Source organism: Hippocampus zosterae, chromosome 2, assembly GCF_025434085.1.
Source record: "Hippocampus zosterae strain Florida chromosome 2, ASM2543408v3, whole genome shotgun sequence".
In the NCBI taxonomy this organism is placed as follows: Eukaryota; Metazoa; Chordata; class Actinopteri; order Syngnathiformes; family Syngnathidae; genus Hippocampus; species Hippocampus zosterae.
This window is the reverse complement of record NC_067452.1, coordinates 24,649,765-24,670,286: the sequence shown is the minus strand read 5'-3', so window position 1 is coordinate 24,670,286 and position 20,522 is coordinate 24,649,765. Positions and strand designations below refer to the sequence as shown.

General features: G+C 42.7%; 2 protein-coding genes across 3 annotated transcripts; one reads left to right on the top strand and one right to left on the bottom strand.

Moving 5' to 3' along the window:
• Positions 1–1,671: 1,671 nt before the first annotated feature.
• Positions 1,672–7,129, bottom strand: kcnk15 (potassium channel, subfamily K, member 15). Of its 2 annotated transcripts, XM_052057145.1 has the most exons (3): positions 6,223–7,129; positions 2,671–3,410; positions 1,672–2,515 (listed from the first exon to the last, which is right to left on the bottom strand). In XM_052057145.1, the coding sequence occupies exons 1-3, from the start codon at positions 6,503–6,505 to the stop codon at positions 2,489–2,491; spliced, it is 1,050 nt and encodes a 349-aa protein (XP_051913105.1). In that variant the 5' UTR covers positions 6,506–7,129; the 3' UTR covers positions 1,672–2,488. The 2 variants fall into 2 exon arrangements, with proteins under 2 accessions (XP_051913105.1, XP_051913104.1); XM_052057144.1 differs by having other exon boundaries at positions 1,672–3,410.
• A 2,380-nt stretch (positions 7,130–9,509) lies between these two features.
• On the top strand, positions 9,510–11,091 carry LOC127596328 (zinc finger BED domain-containing protein 4-like). Its single transcript, XM_052058653.1, has 2 exons — positions 9,510–10,060; positions 10,251–11,091. Exons 1-2 carry the CDS (start codon positions 9,510–9,512, stop codon positions 10,918–10,920), a joined length of 1,221 nt encoding a protein of 406 aa, XP_051914613.1. The 3' UTR covers positions 10,921–11,091.
• Positions 11,092–20,522: the final 9,431 nt, after the last annotated feature.

The following is a 20,522-nucleotide window of genomic DNA, read 5'->3' as shown; positions in this document are numbered from 1 at the left end:
GAAATTGTGTCTACTTTAGTTTGGCTGAGTGGTTGCTTTTACGATTTGTTGATAGCGTTTGTTGACAGGCAAATGTTTTTTTCCCTGGTATTAAAATTCAAATGTGATTTCTCTTTTTAATCCTGGAGGTTGGGCGTCTGAAGCATGTTAACTGGTTTAATGCAACTTTTGTTGCAACTTTTAGCATACATATATTCGTTTTCTAAACTGCTTACCTTCAGGAGGGTCGCGGGCATGTTGGAGCCTACCCCACTTGACTTTGGGCAGTAGGTGGGGTATACCCTGAACTGGTTGCCAGCTCGTCGCAGGGCACATATAGACGAACAATCATTCACAGTCACACAAAGGGACAATTTCAGGCATAGGTGTCAAACTCAGGTCCTGGAGGGCCGCTGTCCTGCATGTTTTCCAAGTCTTCTGTTGCAACACACCTGATTCAAATGAACAAATCATCAGCAAGCTGTGCCGAAGCCTGATATTGAACCTGTTCATTTGAATCAGGTGTGTTGCAACAGGGAGACTTGAAAACATGCAGGACAGTGGCCCGCCAAGACCTGAGTTTGACACATATGATCTTGAGTGTTCCATTAACCTGCCACACCTGTTTTTGGAATGTGGGAAGAAACCAGAGTACCGGGAGAAAAACCATGCAAATTCACAGGAAGGCCGGAGCCGGAATCGAACCCTGCACCTCTACACTGTGAAGTGGATGTGCCAACCAGTCGAACACCGTGTCTCCCGAGTTTTAGTATGATCGTTATTACTAGCATTGGTAGTATAAATATCCAATTAGTATTTTTACCACATGCCAATTTAAACTGCAATAAATTACCAATCAACATCACACTGTGTGTGCGCGTGTGTGTGCGTGTGCATGTGTGTGTGTGTGTGTAAACGCTTGAGCTGATTGAGCATTGTTTACGTGGGTAATTGAGGCCCTCTATCGGGGAAGTTTGTAACTTCACCTTCCTCATACATTCCCAATGAGAGTTCTTCCCTCTAGAAGGCGCCCTTGTCAAAGTTATCCTTGGTCATGGATTCATTGATTTCATTCGTTCATTATTCCAGGTGTCTTCGGGCAATCGTCTGTGCAAAGGAGTGAGCATGTTAATGGGCTTTCAGCCAGTAAGGTATTTAGTAGCACCTTAGCATCCATACTACCTCATGGACTGGGGTACTGTGCGACCAATTGACTCGTTTCCTCGTGAGAATAAACATCAGCTAACTCCGAACAAGATAAACAGTAAACATTGTTTAATATCACACAGCATGCCAAACTAGAGGTGAGCACTTCTGCCTCACATTTCTGAGGTTTGGGTTTGATTATTGTCAGGCATGTTGGACTAAGTGTTTTAAGTTCAGGGGGCATTATTATGAGACCCCATTGTGGACACTTCAGTCAAAAAATGCAAGCAGTGTCTCATTTTTCTGAAATGTCCCCAAGTTCTTCAAATGTTCATTTTCAATATATCCGAGGCTTGATTCTTTGGAAGAATTTATCCATCAATCATCTGCTTCGTTTATCCTCACAATGGTCGCTGGCGTGCCGGAGCCTACGCCAGCTGACTACGGGCAGTCGGTGAGGTACACCCTTAACCCTTGGTTGCCAGCCAATTGCAGGGCACATAATACATAAACGAACAACCATTTGCGCGGTAGGGAAAAAAAGACTTTTGTTGTTGTTTTGTTTAATAAAACAATATTACAAGAGACACATCAAATCTAAATCCAACACCATCCCGCTAATCCGTGTTCCACTATCTTTGGAGGCTTTCTGTCCCATGCTACATGTTGCATCAGTTATCGACTGCATCCATGAAAGTATAAACCAATGTTTACATTCAAGTTTATTAATGCTAGAGTTCTTGATATGTATTTCAAAGATGTATCGAACTCACTGAGCAAGAAGCCACAGCTTTTGAGATGCTGGGTCAAAGTTCATTAAGGCCTTTTCGATTTAAAAGTATGCACTCACCCACCGACCATTCAGTGCAATCTAATGCCATCAATTCAAGAGCAAATCAAGTCTTAAATAGTATGTTACAATTAGAACATGCTTAAGGTTGTGACACTGTCAGAGATACATAATGTGTCTTATTGTGGGTCCCGTGTGCTGTGGTGTAGCCGGAGAAGGCATACTGCGTCATACAGAGAGCTTTTTTTTTTCTTGTAGTTTGGAGGCATGCTGCGGTGAGACAAAAACATTTCAGTTTTAAATGTGGATCCGAAGACATTTCTACCAGAAGTACTCATGCATCCACATTGTGTGCCATACATTCTACTGAGCATGCACTTGGAAAACGTGCCAGCAGCATCTTTTGACAGTTGTGTGCTGAACCAAAGAAAATGCTTTCATAAGCAAAAGCGCTTCACTGACCATCCAAAACAATACAAAATACTTGTTCTTCACATTGACATTCTCCTTGTTCGAGGGAACTCCTGGAAGCTCTGTCCCGGTGAGTGTGTGCTTTCAGGGGAAGAGTGTCCACTATTGTCCCTGGAGCTGCTGTGGATCCTATAGGAGACAGAGTTGCAGGTGACAGAACTGACATGGCAGCGTTTGCACTGGCTGTGGGCCACGAGGGGACTATCACAAAAGCCCAAACGGCAACACACACAGGAGCAGAGCGAGCTGAGGCTTGACTCAGCCTTGTGCGCGGCTGGCGCCACCTGCAAATGCGGGCTGTGGTTGCAGTGGCTTCTCCCCAGCTCGTGGTTGTCGGCCGACGAGCTGATGAGGTTGGTGCGACTCGTTCCCTCCTCCATGGGCGCAAAGAGAGGACTCTGGCTGCGACTGTAGGCCCGCACGTTGTGTCTGCTCCTTTCTTCACAGTCGTTTCTGCTGCGCTCACCCATGAGATGGAGGCTCAAGGACCCATCCAGAAGTCCTCGGTCCCTCTTCTGGGATGCCCTTTGTTGAGCATCTCGTCTCTCATCCTCACTGTTCATGGTGAGGAAGCGGAGCACCACCAGGTTCAGGAAGGCTCCGATCACTGTAAGTCCCACCAGGATGTACATGAAGCTGAAAACCACATAAAGGGTTTTCTCCTGGAGGTCTTCCTTTTTCTGCAAGGCCACAAAGTCTCCAAAGCCAATCGTAGTGAGGGTGATGAAGCAGTAGTAGTAAGCATGGAAGAAGCTCCATCCCTCAAAGTGAGCAAAAGCGGCAGCCCCCACGCACAGGGTTCCAATACAGGACAAGAATCCCACGAGAACCATGTTCTCCATGGACACCTCTGTGTGTTTAAATCCCAGGCACTGTTTGGTCTTCTGGAGGAGATAGCGCACAAATGTGTTCATCCTCTCTCCCAGGCTCTGGAACATGACCAAAGTCAGAGGAATGCCCAGTACTGCGTAGAACATGCAGAAGACCTTTCCTGCGTCTGTGCCTGGTGCCGCGTGACCATAACCTTCAAATGAGAGGCAGTTGTGGTCATGTCAGTTTTGGTAGTGGGTATGTTTTGAAACACAGTTAATGCACAAAAGTACAAAATGGCTCAAACAGGGTTGAATGCTTTGCCAATGTTTATTTTTATTTGAAAATAACGTACTTTGCAGCTGTATAAACTACACTGCATTAAACTGACAATAGATGTTCTCACTCTCATACACCAAATAAGGCACTGGGAGTCAAACTCACAGCCCGGGGGCCAGATGCGGCCATGCCACATCATTTTATGTGGCCCACAAAAAAGGAAAATGTCTGCGTCGACTTCATGTTTCTTGCTGGAATACCAAGATTGCAAAATGTCTTCACTTGTAACTCACAATTATTTGAATCTATTCATTGGACTAATTTGACGAATCGGATGAACAGAACATAGCTGAATTTCAACCATTCAAAACATTGAATGGAATTTCGGAACATTGAATGGAATGGAAAAGCCGTGCAGAAAATGGACAATAATTAGAATTCATTCAGTTCCTGTTTTTTTTTTTTTTTCGAGAACATGTCAGAAAATTTTGATCGTTGTTTTCCAAAGTAGAGTCTTTTGATCCAACACAAGATGCAGTAGGAGTATCTAGTAACACTAATACCTTTCAGTTTGGCTCTCGACGAAGGCGGACGCTTTTTGCACTACTCCTCCTGCTCACCTCCACCCTTTCCGTGCTCGCCACTTAGTCCTTGTGCTGTCTTTGTCTAACTTTTTTTTTCCTGGCCTCCTACCGTATTTTTCATCCGAAGAACTAACCATGGAATTAGTTGGCTGTTCTCTTGATGTAATCGACAACATTTTTTTGACGAAAAGAGCGGGCAGTGGGGAGCCTGCTTGCCCTCCGGGGACACTTGCTGCCGGATACGCCATGGATCCATGGAGAAAGTGGAGACTGGTGTGCCTGGCAGTACTGTCCGTGGAGGATGTGGAAGACATCTACATTATTGGCCTTTTGATAACAGGTATGCTGCTGTTTGGTGTTGGCAGCTTGCTGTTCTATCGCAAAATTCAACCGACGGGAGCGGCTTTATTGGAAGTGAAGAGGCTGCCGGTCATTCTGGATGGTTTGGCGTGAATGTCCAACACTCGGACTCAAGCGGGGACTGAGGTCAACCGCAATATTGTTGCGGTTTTGGAGCGACTCCGCGCGATCGACAATACCATGCAGAAGTTGGAATCTAGGGCCCCCACCACCACCCCCTCCTTCTCGGCCATGGACTGATAAGCCGGGACTGTCTTCATGATGAGCAGACCTCGACGAATCAGCTATGACCTGTACACGCATACACATACACAACTGGACAACCACGCGCGCATACACATCCGTGTTATCACCGTCTTCATCGCTCCAATTCTTTAACCCCCGTGACGTGGTTCGATATGCGGAGTGCAACGGTGACCGTGCAGCTGGTCATTTCGGCCGCGTCGCGGTTACCCCCCTCTCCCCCCCTCCCATTCATCCTCCCCCTTATTACATGTTATGTCTTGTGACTTGTTGTAACTGTCATATGCTTATTTTTGTGCTAGGGTTTTTTTCCCCTCTCCCTACCCAGCGTCTTCCTTTCTGAATTCTGATTGTAATTTCCCCATTGCGGGACAAATAAAGGATATCTTAATCTTAATATGTAAATAAATGTAATGTTTAGGCTAATGTGTATGAAGAATGTCATCTATGTAGTAGCAGTCCTCCAGTCTGCTTTCCTGGAGGACAATCGACATTGGAGAATACAGAGTGTTGAGAAGCTGACATTCTGAGAGGACCATTTTAACATTACGCCACTTGGGCTGAGGGCAACTTCGCCAAAAACGCCTGAAAAAAGGTGCACCCAAAGTAAATATGTAGCTGTTCGTGAATCATTTGGAGTATCAGCATAGTTTTGGTCTCTTTGAAATATTCAAAATGTTATCATTTTGAATATCCCCCCAACCCCCCAACAGTCAGAATCTGCGTAAGTGCTCCTGTCACTGAACTACGGGTGTTTGAAAACAGAAAGAAAAGGTTAATCTTAAGTTTGCCTAATTTCTTTTCACAAAATATGCCTTGAAAATTAATTTACAATGTTGATTGGGGCTTGAAAACACTACAGGATCAAAGCTTGGGGTCTCCCTAAGTTCCAATTCAAATTTGACAATTGTAAAATGTTGGGCACCATTCAAATCTCCAGAAACTCAGCTTTTAAAAGATGTATAACATGTTCACACATGACGACGTGCATCAGTGACTGACAGATGACGGAGGGCCCCTCGGTGGGCCGTCCTAACTTCAGAGGGTCAATTGATTATGAAAAACGATGAATTTGACAATCATTAGTTGCCATTCATCAATCAGTCATTGCACTTCTACTTCACTTTTAAAAAGAAATATCCATTTTTTTGTGACCAATCATCCTTTTAAAATGAATGCAATAGAATTAGAACAAACCGTTCCTGTGGTCTGAATTCAAATCGAGTTTTTCACCGGTTTGTTTTGTACATGTATTATGAGGCAATCACATACATTTGTTAGGGTTTCGTCGTAATGGCCTACGATATGGCCTGTGGCCCAAAAAGAAATTAGTTTGACACACCTGAAATAAGATAAACCAAACAATAGGAACTGGACACTGGATATATGGTGCAGCACATTTGTACACAAGTGCAAACTACACCCACAAAAACAAACTTATACTCAATGAATATCAGCTACAAGTGAACCTCGTTTTTATAAAGACAGTCCTCTCGTCACGTGACGCTGCAGGTGGTTATGCCTTAGCAGCGTATTATTCAGACGTGAATTCCATCTTACCAATGGTGGTGATGACCGTAATAGCGAAGTAAAAAGAACCAGCGAATTTCCACTGTCTCCCGGCTCGATGGGGCTCCGCCTGTAGTACCACCCGCTCGATGTCGCGGTACACTTCCTCGGAGAAGCAATACTTCTTCTTCATCTCGTTGCGCTTCTGCTCCAAGACGCGCCTGCGGGCGCTCTCCTTCTCCGACTCGAGTGCGTCAAACACGGCGGCGCCCACCAGCAAGTAGGAGAGCATGCAGAGGATGAGCGACAGCGTCCGGACGTTTTGTTTCTTCATCCTCCGCGCTGGCGTGCAAAGTCTGTAGCGGACGGCGCGGACTTACAGGTGGCAGCCTGCTGCTCTTTACATCAGCCCGTTGCGCCAGGAGATACCCGGTGTACGGTTCAACACGTAAGGAGGGAAGCGATTGATAATCTCCTGTACAGGCAGAGCCAAGTGGCCCCAGATTTCCTCTTCGCATGCGCAAACAAGCCCCCAGTACCGTGTCCATGTACGTGCGTGCGTGCGTGCGTGTGTGTGCGTGCAACAAGTCCACCCTCCCGTCGTGAGAAACCGGAGTCGTCGTCCAGCACCATGGACAGGTACTGGAGCAACTAACTCCCTCGTTCGAACTCTGTCTTGGATTGTCAGAAAGGCTGCAACAAGCACGCACCGAATTGACACATTTTCCGAAGAACACCAACCGTACGTGCGGCTAATGCTAACAAAGACATGCTTGCTTTATAATAAAATGTCAACATATTTCCAGGTACTCACGAACACCGCACTCTCGGTCTCGCTGTGGATCTGCATTCGAGAAACGAACGAATAAATCCTAAGGGTGTGGAAAATAATCGATATTAATCGATGCGCACGTGCGCGATCCGAGTGCATCGGCTCATTCACTGGGTACGACGCGATTGACGGTAGTGATGTGTCGTTCGCGAACGATCCGGCTCCCAGAGCCGGCTCTTTGAAGTGAACGATGGGAGCCGGCTCCCACCTCATTGGGAGCCGGAACGGGAGGGTTATAGTGATGTGTCGTTCGTGAACGAGCCCGCTCTTAGAGCCGCCTTTTTTGTTTCTCCAGTTGTTTCCCCCCCCCCCCCCCCTTCGGTTAAAGCCGCACGTGATTGGTCAAGATCTGTGGTATACGGGGGGGGGGTCACACACACACACACACACACACACGCGCGCACACACACGCGCACACACGCGCGCACACACACACACGTTACAGTTTAGAGAGGGGTGAGGGGTTAGAGAAGAGACACAGCAGCGCGCGAACGAGACAGACGAGGAGACGACAGAGCTAGTTAGCAAAAAAAAAAAGAACACGGTGGAAAGCGAAAAGGTGAGAAATGGATAGAAAACGCAGTGAAATTTGGACTCATATCAATGTTATTGATAGTTCAAAGGCAGCGTGTAGACTCTGCAAAGTTAAAATATCCCATAAATCAGACTCCACAAATAACCTGCACAGGCACATAAGAAAAGTCCACCCATCAGTACAATTGCGAGAGAAAAGACAAGCAAGGGAACCAGATGTTAATGAAGGTGCTAGTGTGTCTGCAACTGTTGCTGCTGCTCCAATGTCACAACAACTGCCTAGAAGTTAAGGGTGTGGAAAATAATCGAAATTAATCGATACATCGATGCGCACGTCCGCGATCCGAGTGCATCGGCTCATTCACTGGGTACGACGCGATTGACGGGTGAAATCGCGATTCATCACGATGCATTGATGGGTATCGGTAAAATCCGATTCAATCGCCGTTTTATTCATGTTAAACGTCACTTATCTGCCCTTTCCTAGGCGTAATGAATGCACCATCATTGCTTTGCGTTTTGTGTTGAATACGGACGGTAGCCGTGCGTCACATACAGTCCAGTACACAACGAGCGAAACATTATGGAAGTTAGCGCACGCAGCAGCAAGGAAACTACTATATTTAATGCAGCCGCAACATTCAAATCTTATGTTTGGAAATACTACGGCTTCGAAAAGAAAGACGGAAAGCTTGATAAAACCTCCGTAAATTGCAAGGAATGTCGCACTAAGAAGCCATACAACGGCAGCACCACAAATATGCAGACCCACTTAAACCGATGGCACCAGATCACCGACAAGTTTCCCTCCCGCTTCCCCACCCAGTTCCTCGTCGGACACCAGAGAAACTCTTGGTAAACCAGGTCAGGATCAGAAAAAAATTGCCTCTTATTTTGGGAGTCCCCTTGCAACTCACTGTGACCGCGCAATGGCTATAACTAAGGTCACTGCTTATTTCATATGCAAAGACCTCCAGCCTTAGCGTGGTGGACAACGAGGGTTTCAGACAGCTCGTGCACGTTTTGGAACCCAGGTATAAAATACCAGACAGGTCTGTGTTCACTTAAAAACATATTCCCGATGTGTACAACAAAGTGAGAAGTGAGATTAATGTGTCGCTGAACAGTGCGCAAAGAGTTGCACTTACAGTGGATGAGTGGACATCTTGCGCTATAGATTCATATATATATATGAATATTTCATATAAGACACTCAGTGAGAGTCTGTTTGTGTTTACACTATAGCAACAGCTGTGAGTCTCAGGTGCCAAATTGTTTACATTTTCTTTGCACAAAACCCAATTGTGAAAGGGCTTAAATAAGTTGTTTTACAAGTTCTACTCTTTATAAGGAATAAAGTGGTATCCTTTTTGTAATACCATACTGAATTCCATCTTTTTAAAAGCTTTTTTTCTTTGCTTATTTGCATCATGTTTAATTGCACAATATCGCAACAAATTGCATTGTATCGTATCGGATCACATTGATTTGAACTTAATGTGTATCGAATCGTATCGCATCGTGACGACGGTGAAACGTATCGCATCGTATCGCCAGAAAATTCCATGTATCGTTTAAGTATCGCATCGCTGGCAGTGGATCGTAATGTGTATCGAATCGTGCTGAGATTCACATCCCTACTAGAAGTACAACCCAGAGCTCTATGAGCCACTTTATCCAAACACCCATAAAACCCGCAAAACAGACCACAATTGACGAGGAACTGGGTAAAATGATTACAAGTGATTTTCAGCCATTTTCAATCGTGGATGACAAAGGATTCAGAAGATATACTCATGCTCTCAATCCAATGTATGCAGGAAATTCCAAGCAGGAAAACGCTTTCTCAAAGAATCATCCCAGGCCTCTATGACAGAGAACGTGCTGCACTCCAAGAACGGGTCCAAAAAGCCATCGCCAGACCACTACATCCTACATGTCAGTTACATGCCACTTTGTTGAAAATTTCAAAATGGTGACCTGTCTGCTGGATTGTTTTGAGTTCAGTGAAAGACACACTTCTGAGAACTTAGCAGAGGAGCTGCTCAAAGTGGCCAAAGAATGGAATGTGGAAAACAAAGTGGTTTGCTGTGTAAGCGACAATGCAGCTAACATCACCAAAGCAATTAAATCCCTGAAATGGACCCATCACCCATGTCTTGCACACACCCTTAACCTGGTTGTAAGAGATGCTCTGAAGGTGATGAAGCCCACTGTGGACAAAGTGAAGGGGATAGTGGAATTCTTCCACAGGAGCACAACAGCCACACAGAAGCTCAAATCTACCCCACAACAGATGGGCATGCCTGAGCTGAAGCTCAAGCAAGAGTGTATTACAAGGTGGAACTCCACCTTTCACATGCTAAAACGGATCCTGGAGTCCAAGGATGCAGTCATCTCTACCCTGGCTGTGATAAATGCACCCATTGATCCTCTGAGCCAAGAGGAATGGGAGATACTGCAGGAGGCATGCACTGTTCAGGAGCCATTTGAGCAGGTCACTGTGGAGATCAGTGCAGACAGGTACAGTGTACAAATGTTATCGCATTATTCTATGTTATTATTATTCAGTTATTATCATTTGTATTAGTTGCCATATTTGCATTATTAATATGAAAAGCATATTAAACACGACCAGAAATCATAATATATACTGCTATAAAAATAAAAAGCATAATTTTAACACTTATTGTTTACCGGTACGCTTTTTCAGCTATGTTACAGGCTCTAAAGTGTTGATCCTGTGCAAGGGTCTTCAGAAAGTGACAGCTGAGCATCAGACCAGCGTAACCACAGGGAAGGTGAAAGAGTTAGTGGATGCTCTCTGTGCATCCATGGACAGAAAATTCCACAGAATGGAATGGAACACTGTTCTGTCAGAAACCACCATTCTTGACCCAAGATTCAAGAAGCTGGCCTTCACTGACAATAGAGCGGTTGATGAAGCTCTTCAAAGAATAACTGCAGCAGCAGCAAGAGCCAGCCAGACAACTCCACTGCCAGGGGGCGAAGAGGGAGAAGAGGGAGCAGAGCAACAACAAGAAGAGCCACAAGCATGTGCTGTTTGGAGGTTCTTTGAAGAACGAGTAACTGGAAGCACTACAAGACGGAATCCTTCATCAGATGCAATTCTGGAAGTGAGATCCTATCTTGAGGAGCCCCTTTTCCAGAGAAGTGCAGACCCTTTGAGCTGGTGGGAGGCCAAGGATTCACTGTACCCACGCCTTACACATGTGATGACACGGAGGCTGTGTGTTGTCGCAACATCTGTGCCCTCAGAAAGAATCTTTTCCAAAACAGGGCAAATGTTAACAGAAAGGAGAAACAGGATCAACCCCTCAAAGCTGAGGCACTTGGTTTTTCTTAATGCCAATCTTCACTAAAGACAAATTAAAACTTTTACCTGGATGCTGCTTTTTTCTTTTTGTTTTACAAATTTTAAGTTATAATTTGTTGTGTTGTATTCAATGCTTACTTGTTGTTTTACTGTAAACAGTTAAAAGCTTATAAATATAAATATTCAGAGATTGGAACTTTTTGTTGACCTTGTTTTGAGGTGGATCTTTGTACTTTGTTTTTATTTTTGTAGCACTCCATGTTGTACTCCATGTTGAGTATAAATATTTGATATACTCTCTATTTTTTGCATTAGTAATTCATTTTACACATAATATTACGTTATTTTTGATAGTAAATTAATTTAAGCAACAAAAAAACTGAGGAGCCATTGGAAGCCATTTGGGAGCCGAAAGAGCCGGCTCTTTTTAGGGAGCCGATCCAAAAGAGCCGGCTCTCCAAAAGGAGCCGGAATTCCCATCACTAATTGACGGGTGAAATCGCGATTCATCACGATGCATTGATTGGCATCGGTAAAATCCAATTCAAGCGCCGTTTTATTCATGTTAAACGTCACCAATCTGCCCTTTCCTAGGCGCAATGAATGCACCATCATTGCTTTGCGTTTTGTGTTGAATACAGACGGTAGCCGTGCGTCATATACAGTCCAGTACACAACGAGCGAAACATTATGGAAGTTAGCGCAAGCAGCAGCGAGGAAACTACTATATTTAATGGAGCCGCAACATTCAAATCTTATGTTTGGAAATACTACGGCTTCGAAAAGAAAGACGGAAAGCTTGATAAAACCTCCGTAATTTGCAAGCAATGTCGCACCAAGAAGCCATACAACGGCAGCACCACAAATATCATTGCAACCATCATATATTTCAGTCTACCATAATCTTCTTATATGATAAACATTTTCCATTAACTAAAGTTTCCAAAAAGTATAAAGACCCAAGTAAGCCATGGATAACGAAAGGCATAGAAAACGCATGTAAAAAGAAAAACAATTTATATAAATTGTTTTTAAAATTCAGAACTGAAGAAGCAGAAAAAAAATATAAGACCTATAAAAATAAATTAGTAAATATTATAAGAACCAGTAAAAGAGATCATTATCATGCACTATTAGAGCAGAAGGCCAGTTGTGGTGAAATTTCTAAGATACAAGGACAGATCAAGGATCCTACAAAATGCAAAATATTTAAAAGGTTCCAACATCTACATTAACGAAGACTTTACAGATGCCGTACGACAAAAAAGAAAAGAGCTCCTCCCAAAATTAAAAGCTGCACGTGACAGAGGGGAAACTGCCTACTTAAGACATGACAAACTTATTGTCCACCCCCGCACCAGTACTCCAACACAACAGGCTCGAGTTCAACACCATCAAGCAGCATACTGAGAATTTTTCACCACCCGACAATAAAAACTCTGACCCTACTGAAGCAGGAAATTCACATACCAAAAAACATGGACTTCGAATCCTTTGATGACCCTTCCAACCCTTTGATGACCTCCAACCCTACTGACCACAAGACGTTTGACCCTGAGAACAACTTGGACCCGGACAATAACTTTTTCAAGACCGACCGACCGCGAGGCAGCCAGCGACGACCGACCGTGAGGGAGCCAGTGATGACCGCGAGGAAGCCAGCGACGATTGCAGGGAAGCCAGCGACCGTGAGGAAGCCTGGAGACAACCAGCCTGCGACCACCGTGAGAGAGCCAACGACGACCGCAAGGGAGCGAGAGACGACCGAGAGGAAACCAGCGACGACTGCAGGGGAGCCAGTGACCGCGAGGGAGCTGGGAGACGGCGAGCCTGAGGCAGCCGGGAGACAACCAGCCAGCGCGCGTGAGAGAGCCGGGAGGCAGCCAGCCGGCGAGCGTGAGGGAGTCGGCGACGACCGCGAGGGAGCCAGTGACCGCGAGGGACCCAGTGATGACGGTGAGAGAGCGAGCGACGACAGCGAGGGAACCAACGACGGCCGTGAGGGAGCCATCGACGACCGTGTGGGAGCGGGAAATTCACATCCCAAAAACATGAACTTCCAACCCTTTGAAGATATTGACTATAAGCCATTCGATCCCGAGAACAATTTGGACCCAGACAATAACTTCTTCAACAACAAACAAAGGGTAACAAACTCTGACTATTACCTGGATGAACAATTCAACACTAATATAAAATTGGAAAATGCACTTTCGGTAATACACTTAAACAGTAGAAGTCTCTATAAAAACTTCACAAAAATTAAAGAATACCTGACTAAATTCAATAAATTTAAAATAATTGCCATATCAGAAACTTGGCTTGATGAAGATAAAACAACTGAAATGGAAATAGAAGGTTATGAAATGTTTGCAACTAATAGAGAAAACAAAAAAGGAGGGGGGGTTGCAATATATGTAGACAAAGCACTTAAATGCAGTAAAATCGAGAGATTGACAAACACAATAGAAAACCTAATGGAATGTCTAACCATTGAAATACACAATAAAAAGGCATCAAATATCATCATAAGTTGCATCTATAGGACACCAGGAACATGTATTGACACATTCAATAAAAAACTAACAGATATGCTCAGTTACTACAACGATAAGAAAACACGAATAATATGTGGTGACTTTAACATTGACTTATTAAACCCAAATAGACCCAAAAAAACAACTGACTTCATAAATACTATGTACAGCAACAGCTTTTTCCCAGTAATCCTGAAACCTAGCAGAATAACAGTTGACACGGCCACATTAATAGATAACATATTTATAAATAAGATTGATCATAAAATGGAAAGTGGACTTCTCATTAATGACATAAGTGACCACCTGCCTGTTTTTGCAGTTTTTCATAATTATTTCGATAGAAAAGCTAAATCAACAACTTGTATAACAGAAATAAGACTAAGAACCCAACGTTCCATCGATGCCTTTAAGCAAGACCTAGAAAAACAAAACTGGACCGAGGTCTACTCAAACGAAGACCCAAATACAGCGTTTGAAGTATTTCAGTCTACCATAATCTTCTTATATGATAAACATTTTCCATTAACTAAAGTTTCCAAAAAGTATAAAGACCCAAGTAAGCCATGGATAACGAAAGGCATAGAAAACGCATGTAAAAAGAAAAACAATTTATATAAATTGTTTTTAAAATTCAGAACTGAAGAAGCAGAAAAAAAATATAAGACCTATAAAAATAAATTAGTAAATATTATAAGAACCAGTAAAAGAGATCATTATCATGCACTATTAGAGCAGAATAAAGGTAACACACAAGAAATATGGAAAATACTTAACCAAGTAATCAGAAATAGTCCTAAAAAAATGGATTATCCAGAGTATTTTATCAAAGGCAAAAATACTATTTTGGAAAAAACTGCAGAAATAGCAACTGAATTTAATGAGTATTTTGTCAACATCGGCAGTAACCTAGCAAAACAAATTCCTGATCCAACAGACCTGTTTGAAGTGGATAGATACGTAGAAAAAAACTCCTCCATGATGTTCCTTACTGCAGTAAAACAAGAAGATGTATCAAATATTATAAAAACTTTTAAAAATAAAAAGTCAACTGATTGCTTTAATATTGATATGACAATAATCAAGCAGATTATAGAATATGTAGTGCGACCTTTCACACACATATGCAACCTGTCATTCAAAGCTGGTATCTTTCCATCAAAAATGAAAATTGCTAAAGTTATTCCAATCTATAAAAGTGGAGAAAAACATCTGTTTACAAATTATAGACCAATATCACTACTACCACAATTTTCAAAAATATTAGAAAAACTATTTTCTCGCAGACTTGATAGTTTTATACAAAAGCATGCGCTGTTAAGTGAGAATCAATATGGCTTCAGGGAAAAACGGACGGAAAATGGCAGTTATGGAGTTTGTGGAAGCAATAGCCACTAATATAGACAACAAAGAATTTACTGTTGGGGTTTTCCTAGATCTAAAAAAAGCTTTTGACACAATAGATCACAGTATATTATTGAAAAAACTAGAACGATATGGCATTAGAGGTGTAGCTTATAAATGGATAAAAAGTTATTTAGAAAACAGATATCAGTACGTGCAACTCAACAATAAAAAAACGAATCAACTGAAAATCACTCACGGAGTACCTCAGGGGTCAGTGCTTGGTCCAAAACTATTCATCTTATATATAAATGATATCTGCAAGGTCTCAAAACTATTTAAATGTGTCCTATTTGCTGATGATACAACTTTCTACTGTTCTGGAAAAAATCTGAAACAGCTCCTGACAACCGTAGAAAACGAATTAAACAAATTAAAAAACTGGTTCGACAGAAATAAATTGTCACTTAACCTGAAAAAATCGAAGTCAATTGTTTTTGGCACAAGACCAATCAAACGCCAAGCTAAAATTATGGTAAACTCAATTGAAATAGAAAGAGCGTATGAAACCAAGTTTCTCGGATTAGTAATAGACTCAAAACTATGTTGGAAACCACATATCGATAACGTAAAAAGAAAAATAGCCAAGACCGTAGGGATCCTCTGCAAAACCAAGGAAGTGCTAAATAAGAGATCCTTGTACACATTATACACTTCATTATTATTACCATACATGTCCTACTGTGTGGAAATATGGGGAAATGCCTGCAAAACAAACACACTCCCTATTCTCAAACTACAAAAAAAAGCAATTCGAATTATTAATAGATCAAAATATACGGAACCCACAAATCCACTATTTATTAAATTAAATACGATGAAATTTTATGACCTGGTTGACTTTAAAATCGCCCAATTAATGTACAAAGCACACAATAACCTGCTCTGCCAAAACATCCAGAAGTTTTTTGAAATTCGAGAAAGCAACTATGAATTAAGAGGTACCAACTTATTCAAAAAACTCAAAACAAGAACAAACATCAAGCAAAGAAGTGTATCTAGCAAAGGTGTTAATCTGTGGAACAATCTCGAAACGAACCTAAAAATGAGTAAATCGCTTGCTGAGTTCAAAAACAAATTCAAAAAAATAGTACAAACAACCTACACCAATCAGAGTTAAAATGATAAATACTAAACATTAAATATAATGATAAATCAGAACTAAGTTGATAAATAGAGAAAGGTATTGCAATATCCATTATGAATACAAGAGAAAATTGACACAAGAGTGCCAGGGTGAGGATGTATATAATCTCGATACAAACCAAAAGTTGTGAAAATATCACTGTTAAGGGTAAAGTATGAGCCTTAATGGAGACTTCTTATTACTTTTTCTTTTCTGATTGATATAAAAATGATTTAGTAGATATAAACACATAACGGGGTAGGACCAGATACGTTTTTTTACTTCATCCTACTCCCTTGAACATAATAACTGTGTTGAAAGAAGACTGATTTCTTTCTTTTACTTTTTTATCTACCTTATTTTCTGTCAAATTATTACTGTATATGTTTTATGTTCAATAAACAAACCAAACCAACCAAACCAATATGCAGACCCACTTAAAACGATGCCACCAGATCACCGACAAGTTTCCCTCCCGCTCCCCCGCTTCCCCGCCCAGTTCCTCGTCGGACACCGGAGAAACTCTTGGTAAACCAGGTCAGGATCAGAAAAAAATTGCCTCTTATTTTGGGAGTCCCCTTGCAACTCACTGTGACCGCGCAATGGCTATAACTAAGGCCACTGCTTATTTCATATGCAAAGACCTCCAGCCTTAGCAGTGAGAATAGTCTGTTTGTCTTTACACTATAGCAACAGCTGTGAGTCTCAGGGGCCAAATTGTTTACATTTTCTTTGCACAAAACCCAATTGTGAAAGGGATTAAATAAGTTGTTTTACAAGTTCTACTGTTTATAAGGAATAAAGTGGTATCCTTTTTGTAATACCATACTGAATTCCATCTTTTTAAAAGCTGGAAAAACGTATCGCGTCTTATCGACAGAAAATTCCATGTATCGTTTAAGTATCGCATCGCTGGCAGTGCATCGAGATGTGTATCGAATCGCCCTCAGTGCTGAGATTCACATCCCTAATAAATACATGCAACGCTCCATTCGCTGCTTCTCTAGACACCTATTCTTTTGGATATTGGTTTCCATGGTTACTTGTGTCAAAAGTAAGCGCGGGCGCATTGAGTTAGAGGCTGCAAACGTCATTTTACTTTTTTGCTCTCATTCAAAACAAAACGACAATATTACACACTTCTTAACATTACAGTCTCATCCAAAGGTATTGGAAGAGAGAAGCCAATTCCTGTATTTTAGCAGTATAAATGTTTGGGTTTGTTCTGACATACAATATATTAAGTACTTACTTGCAACAAAAGAGTGGCTTTTTGGAGGGGCGGGGGTGAACAAAAAAAGCATTGTAGGTGTTAGAAAGGTTCCAAATGTGGATGTTGATTGTTGTTATATATTTGGTGTCTATAGTAACAGCTACTAGCTAGCTGTTACGTCCAATCCTTTAGTTACGTCATTAGATTTGCCTCCTCATACGTGAAGCACGCAATGCATTTCGGGTAACTGTTCATGACCTGTTGCACTGCAGTTATTGGGCAGTCTGAAATGATACGCCACCATTATAGGAGCTGCAGTATTTGTGTACGTCTCTGAAACACAAAACACACACAGACGCACACACACGGACGCACACACACACGCACGCACACGGCACATACTTGTATCCACGCACCTGTACTATTACCTGTTCGTGTCTGACCCCAGGAGTGGATAGGGTATACTCCAAATGAACTACACCTACACAGTCCAACCAAGCCTCTCCACCAGGAAGAGATACCATAAAAGATGGATTTGTGTTTCCCTAAATTATTTTTGACGCTCATTTCAAGAGCTTTTTTTTCTAGGACATCAGGTTTTTGAGATATTTTTATTCTGCTTTTTTTTAAGTTTGACTTTTAAACGCTTGTGCAATACAAATGTTACCATCTGTTGTAACTTATAGGTGCGGCATTTCAGAAAAAAATAAACCTGTTGCTGAACCTAACCCTTAATTCATAAATGTCCCTGTATTAGTATATTGCATATTATATTCATTCATTCATTCATCTTCCGAGCCGCTTGATCCTCACTAGGGTCGCGGGGGGGTGCTGGAGCCTATCCCAGCTGTCTTCGGGCAGTAGGCGGGGGACACCCTGAATCGGTTGCCAGCCAATCGCAGGGCACACAGAGACGAACAACCATCCACGCTCACACTCACACCTAGGGACAATTTAGAGTGTTCAATCAGCCTGCCACGCATGTTTTTGGAATGTGGGAGGAAACCGGAGCACCCGGAGAAAACCCACGCAGGCCCGGGGAGAACATGCAAACTCCACACAGGGAGGCCGGAGCTGGAATCGAACCCGGTACCTCTGCACTGTGAAGCCGACGTGCTAACCACTGGACTACCGGGCCGCCGAATGCATATTATATTCATGATATATTACTTTTGTTATTATTTTGAAAACCAGAGGACCTCGAAGAAAAAGCCAGACCAGAGGAGGCCAGGCCCCAGGAGTCATGTAATGAGCCTTGTGAGTACCCCCCCCCCCCCCCCACACACACACACACACGACTATAATGGTCAAAATGTCCCTACCTGCCAACCATTTGGCTTCAGTCAGCATTCATAACAGGAAGGACTCTCAGACAGTAAAATGTCAAAAATTGTCACTAAACTCCAATCAGCACAATCCAACTGGACTGTAACCTCTTTCATCTTACTGCATATGTACAAATGAGTAAACAGCACAAGTGATAAAGCAGCAACACTAAATAGCTACGCTGAATACAGAGCCCTTCAGTTTCCATAGCAACTCAGACTAAAAATAGAAACTTGCCGATGGCCGCCAACACTGAATCTCCTGTCATGATACGTGATTCTATTTATAGTTCTAGATTGTATAAATGCATCCTACCAGTTCCTGTCGAGCCCTGGACAGCAAGGGCCCATCGTTTGTTCAAACCATTTATCTGTGCCTTTTGCACCTTGGTGAATGCATGCATAAAGGAAATACAGAGGAGACCATCCATCCATTTTACCCTGCACCTCTGCACTGTGAGGCCAATGTGCTAACTAGTCATCACCGTGCCGCCAAGACCTTTTAGCATAATATTTAATACTTTCTTTTTTGTTTCATGCTAATTTTAGCACCAGTGACCAATGTGATACCAGTGCAACAATTGTGCTTTATTTGCTCTTAGCATGAGACGATTTCAGTTTAGATGTGCTCATAATTGCTCTTTGCTCGTACTTTGTATAATTTTCTCACTTCAGTGGGTTTTATAATGGATGATTATGAAATGAAATGTATTTCCTGTTGGATTTATTATTTTTAGTAATCATACATTCACGTATTATTTGGTTGATTCTCGTGTCGTCATTTTATGCTCGCAATGAAGAATGCTTCCGCCTGTCAGTATAGTTTGATTTTGCTTGCAAAGAAGAACGCTTATGCTTCCAATCATTAGTTTGCTCTGCCTGCAATGAAGAACGCTTATGCTTTCAATAAAGATTTATCCTTTATTATTTACTCACATCTATAATCATTATATGCTCTTCATTATGTGCTCACTTTTGCTTGCTGTACTGTGTGAGAAGTTAGGGTCGCAACCACCTTTCCGAGGACGTGGCTGGGAAGAGATAACTGTTAAGACTAAACAGCGAGCAAGGCTGAACCGTGAATGGAGCCATCAACACCAGCTGCAACGGGATGTTTATGTCTATTTGCACACATGTACGTAACTTGCACTCACATACACACACATAGTCAAACAAGTTCAGAGTGTGTTCAACAGCCCCCACCCTTTAGGTTGGACACACCTATGTAGTAGCTTTTCCCAATAAATGAGGGGGTGAAGGGGGAGATCGTTAGGGTTACGTGTGGAGAACTGAAACCGAACGCTTCTCCTCGTTCCCTCCTGGTACCAGAATCGAGTCTCCTGTCTCCTCCTTTTGGTTATTCTTGAGTGTCAATTTGGACCAACCTGACATTTTTGGGGGCTCGTCCGGGATCGCAACAGACCTGACGCCTCCAGAGGCTGAGTCGAGGACCAGGAAGACCGTGGCCACGGCAAAGACACCCTTTTCTGGGACTGGATTTCGACTCCTCGTCTGGGGGCTGAGGGTTGAAGCGAATCCCAGAGGAGAGAGGACTACTCTTGGTAAGTAGGGCGGCGGTGTCCTGTACGTACTTAAACTCCGCATCGACACTCGAGGAGTGTTTGCGCGCCGGGTTTGTAAAGACGGAGGTCGGGGTCTTTAAACCTGTTTTCAATTGAAACACTCTCAGGGCAGGTGTTGTAGTTTGGTTCGAACGCTTGGTTCGAGACCCTGTGTGAGCCTGAGAGGGGTTTGTTGAGAAGGAACTCTTTCAACGGTGATTGAGTGTTTGCGCGCCGCAAAGCCCTGAGCCATACTAGTCCCTATCAGGCATACAGACCGTGCACGTCTCTAAACTGGTGAGGGCGACGGTGTCCTGCACGTGCTTAAACTCCGTGTGTAAATAATGTGTGTCAAACCCCGGGTATAAATAAGATAAGATATCCTTTATTCGTCCCACAGTGGGGACATTTATAATAATAATTTCTATATAGTGCGTTACCTCTGGAATACCTCTGGTATTCCAATTTCAATTTTTTGGTC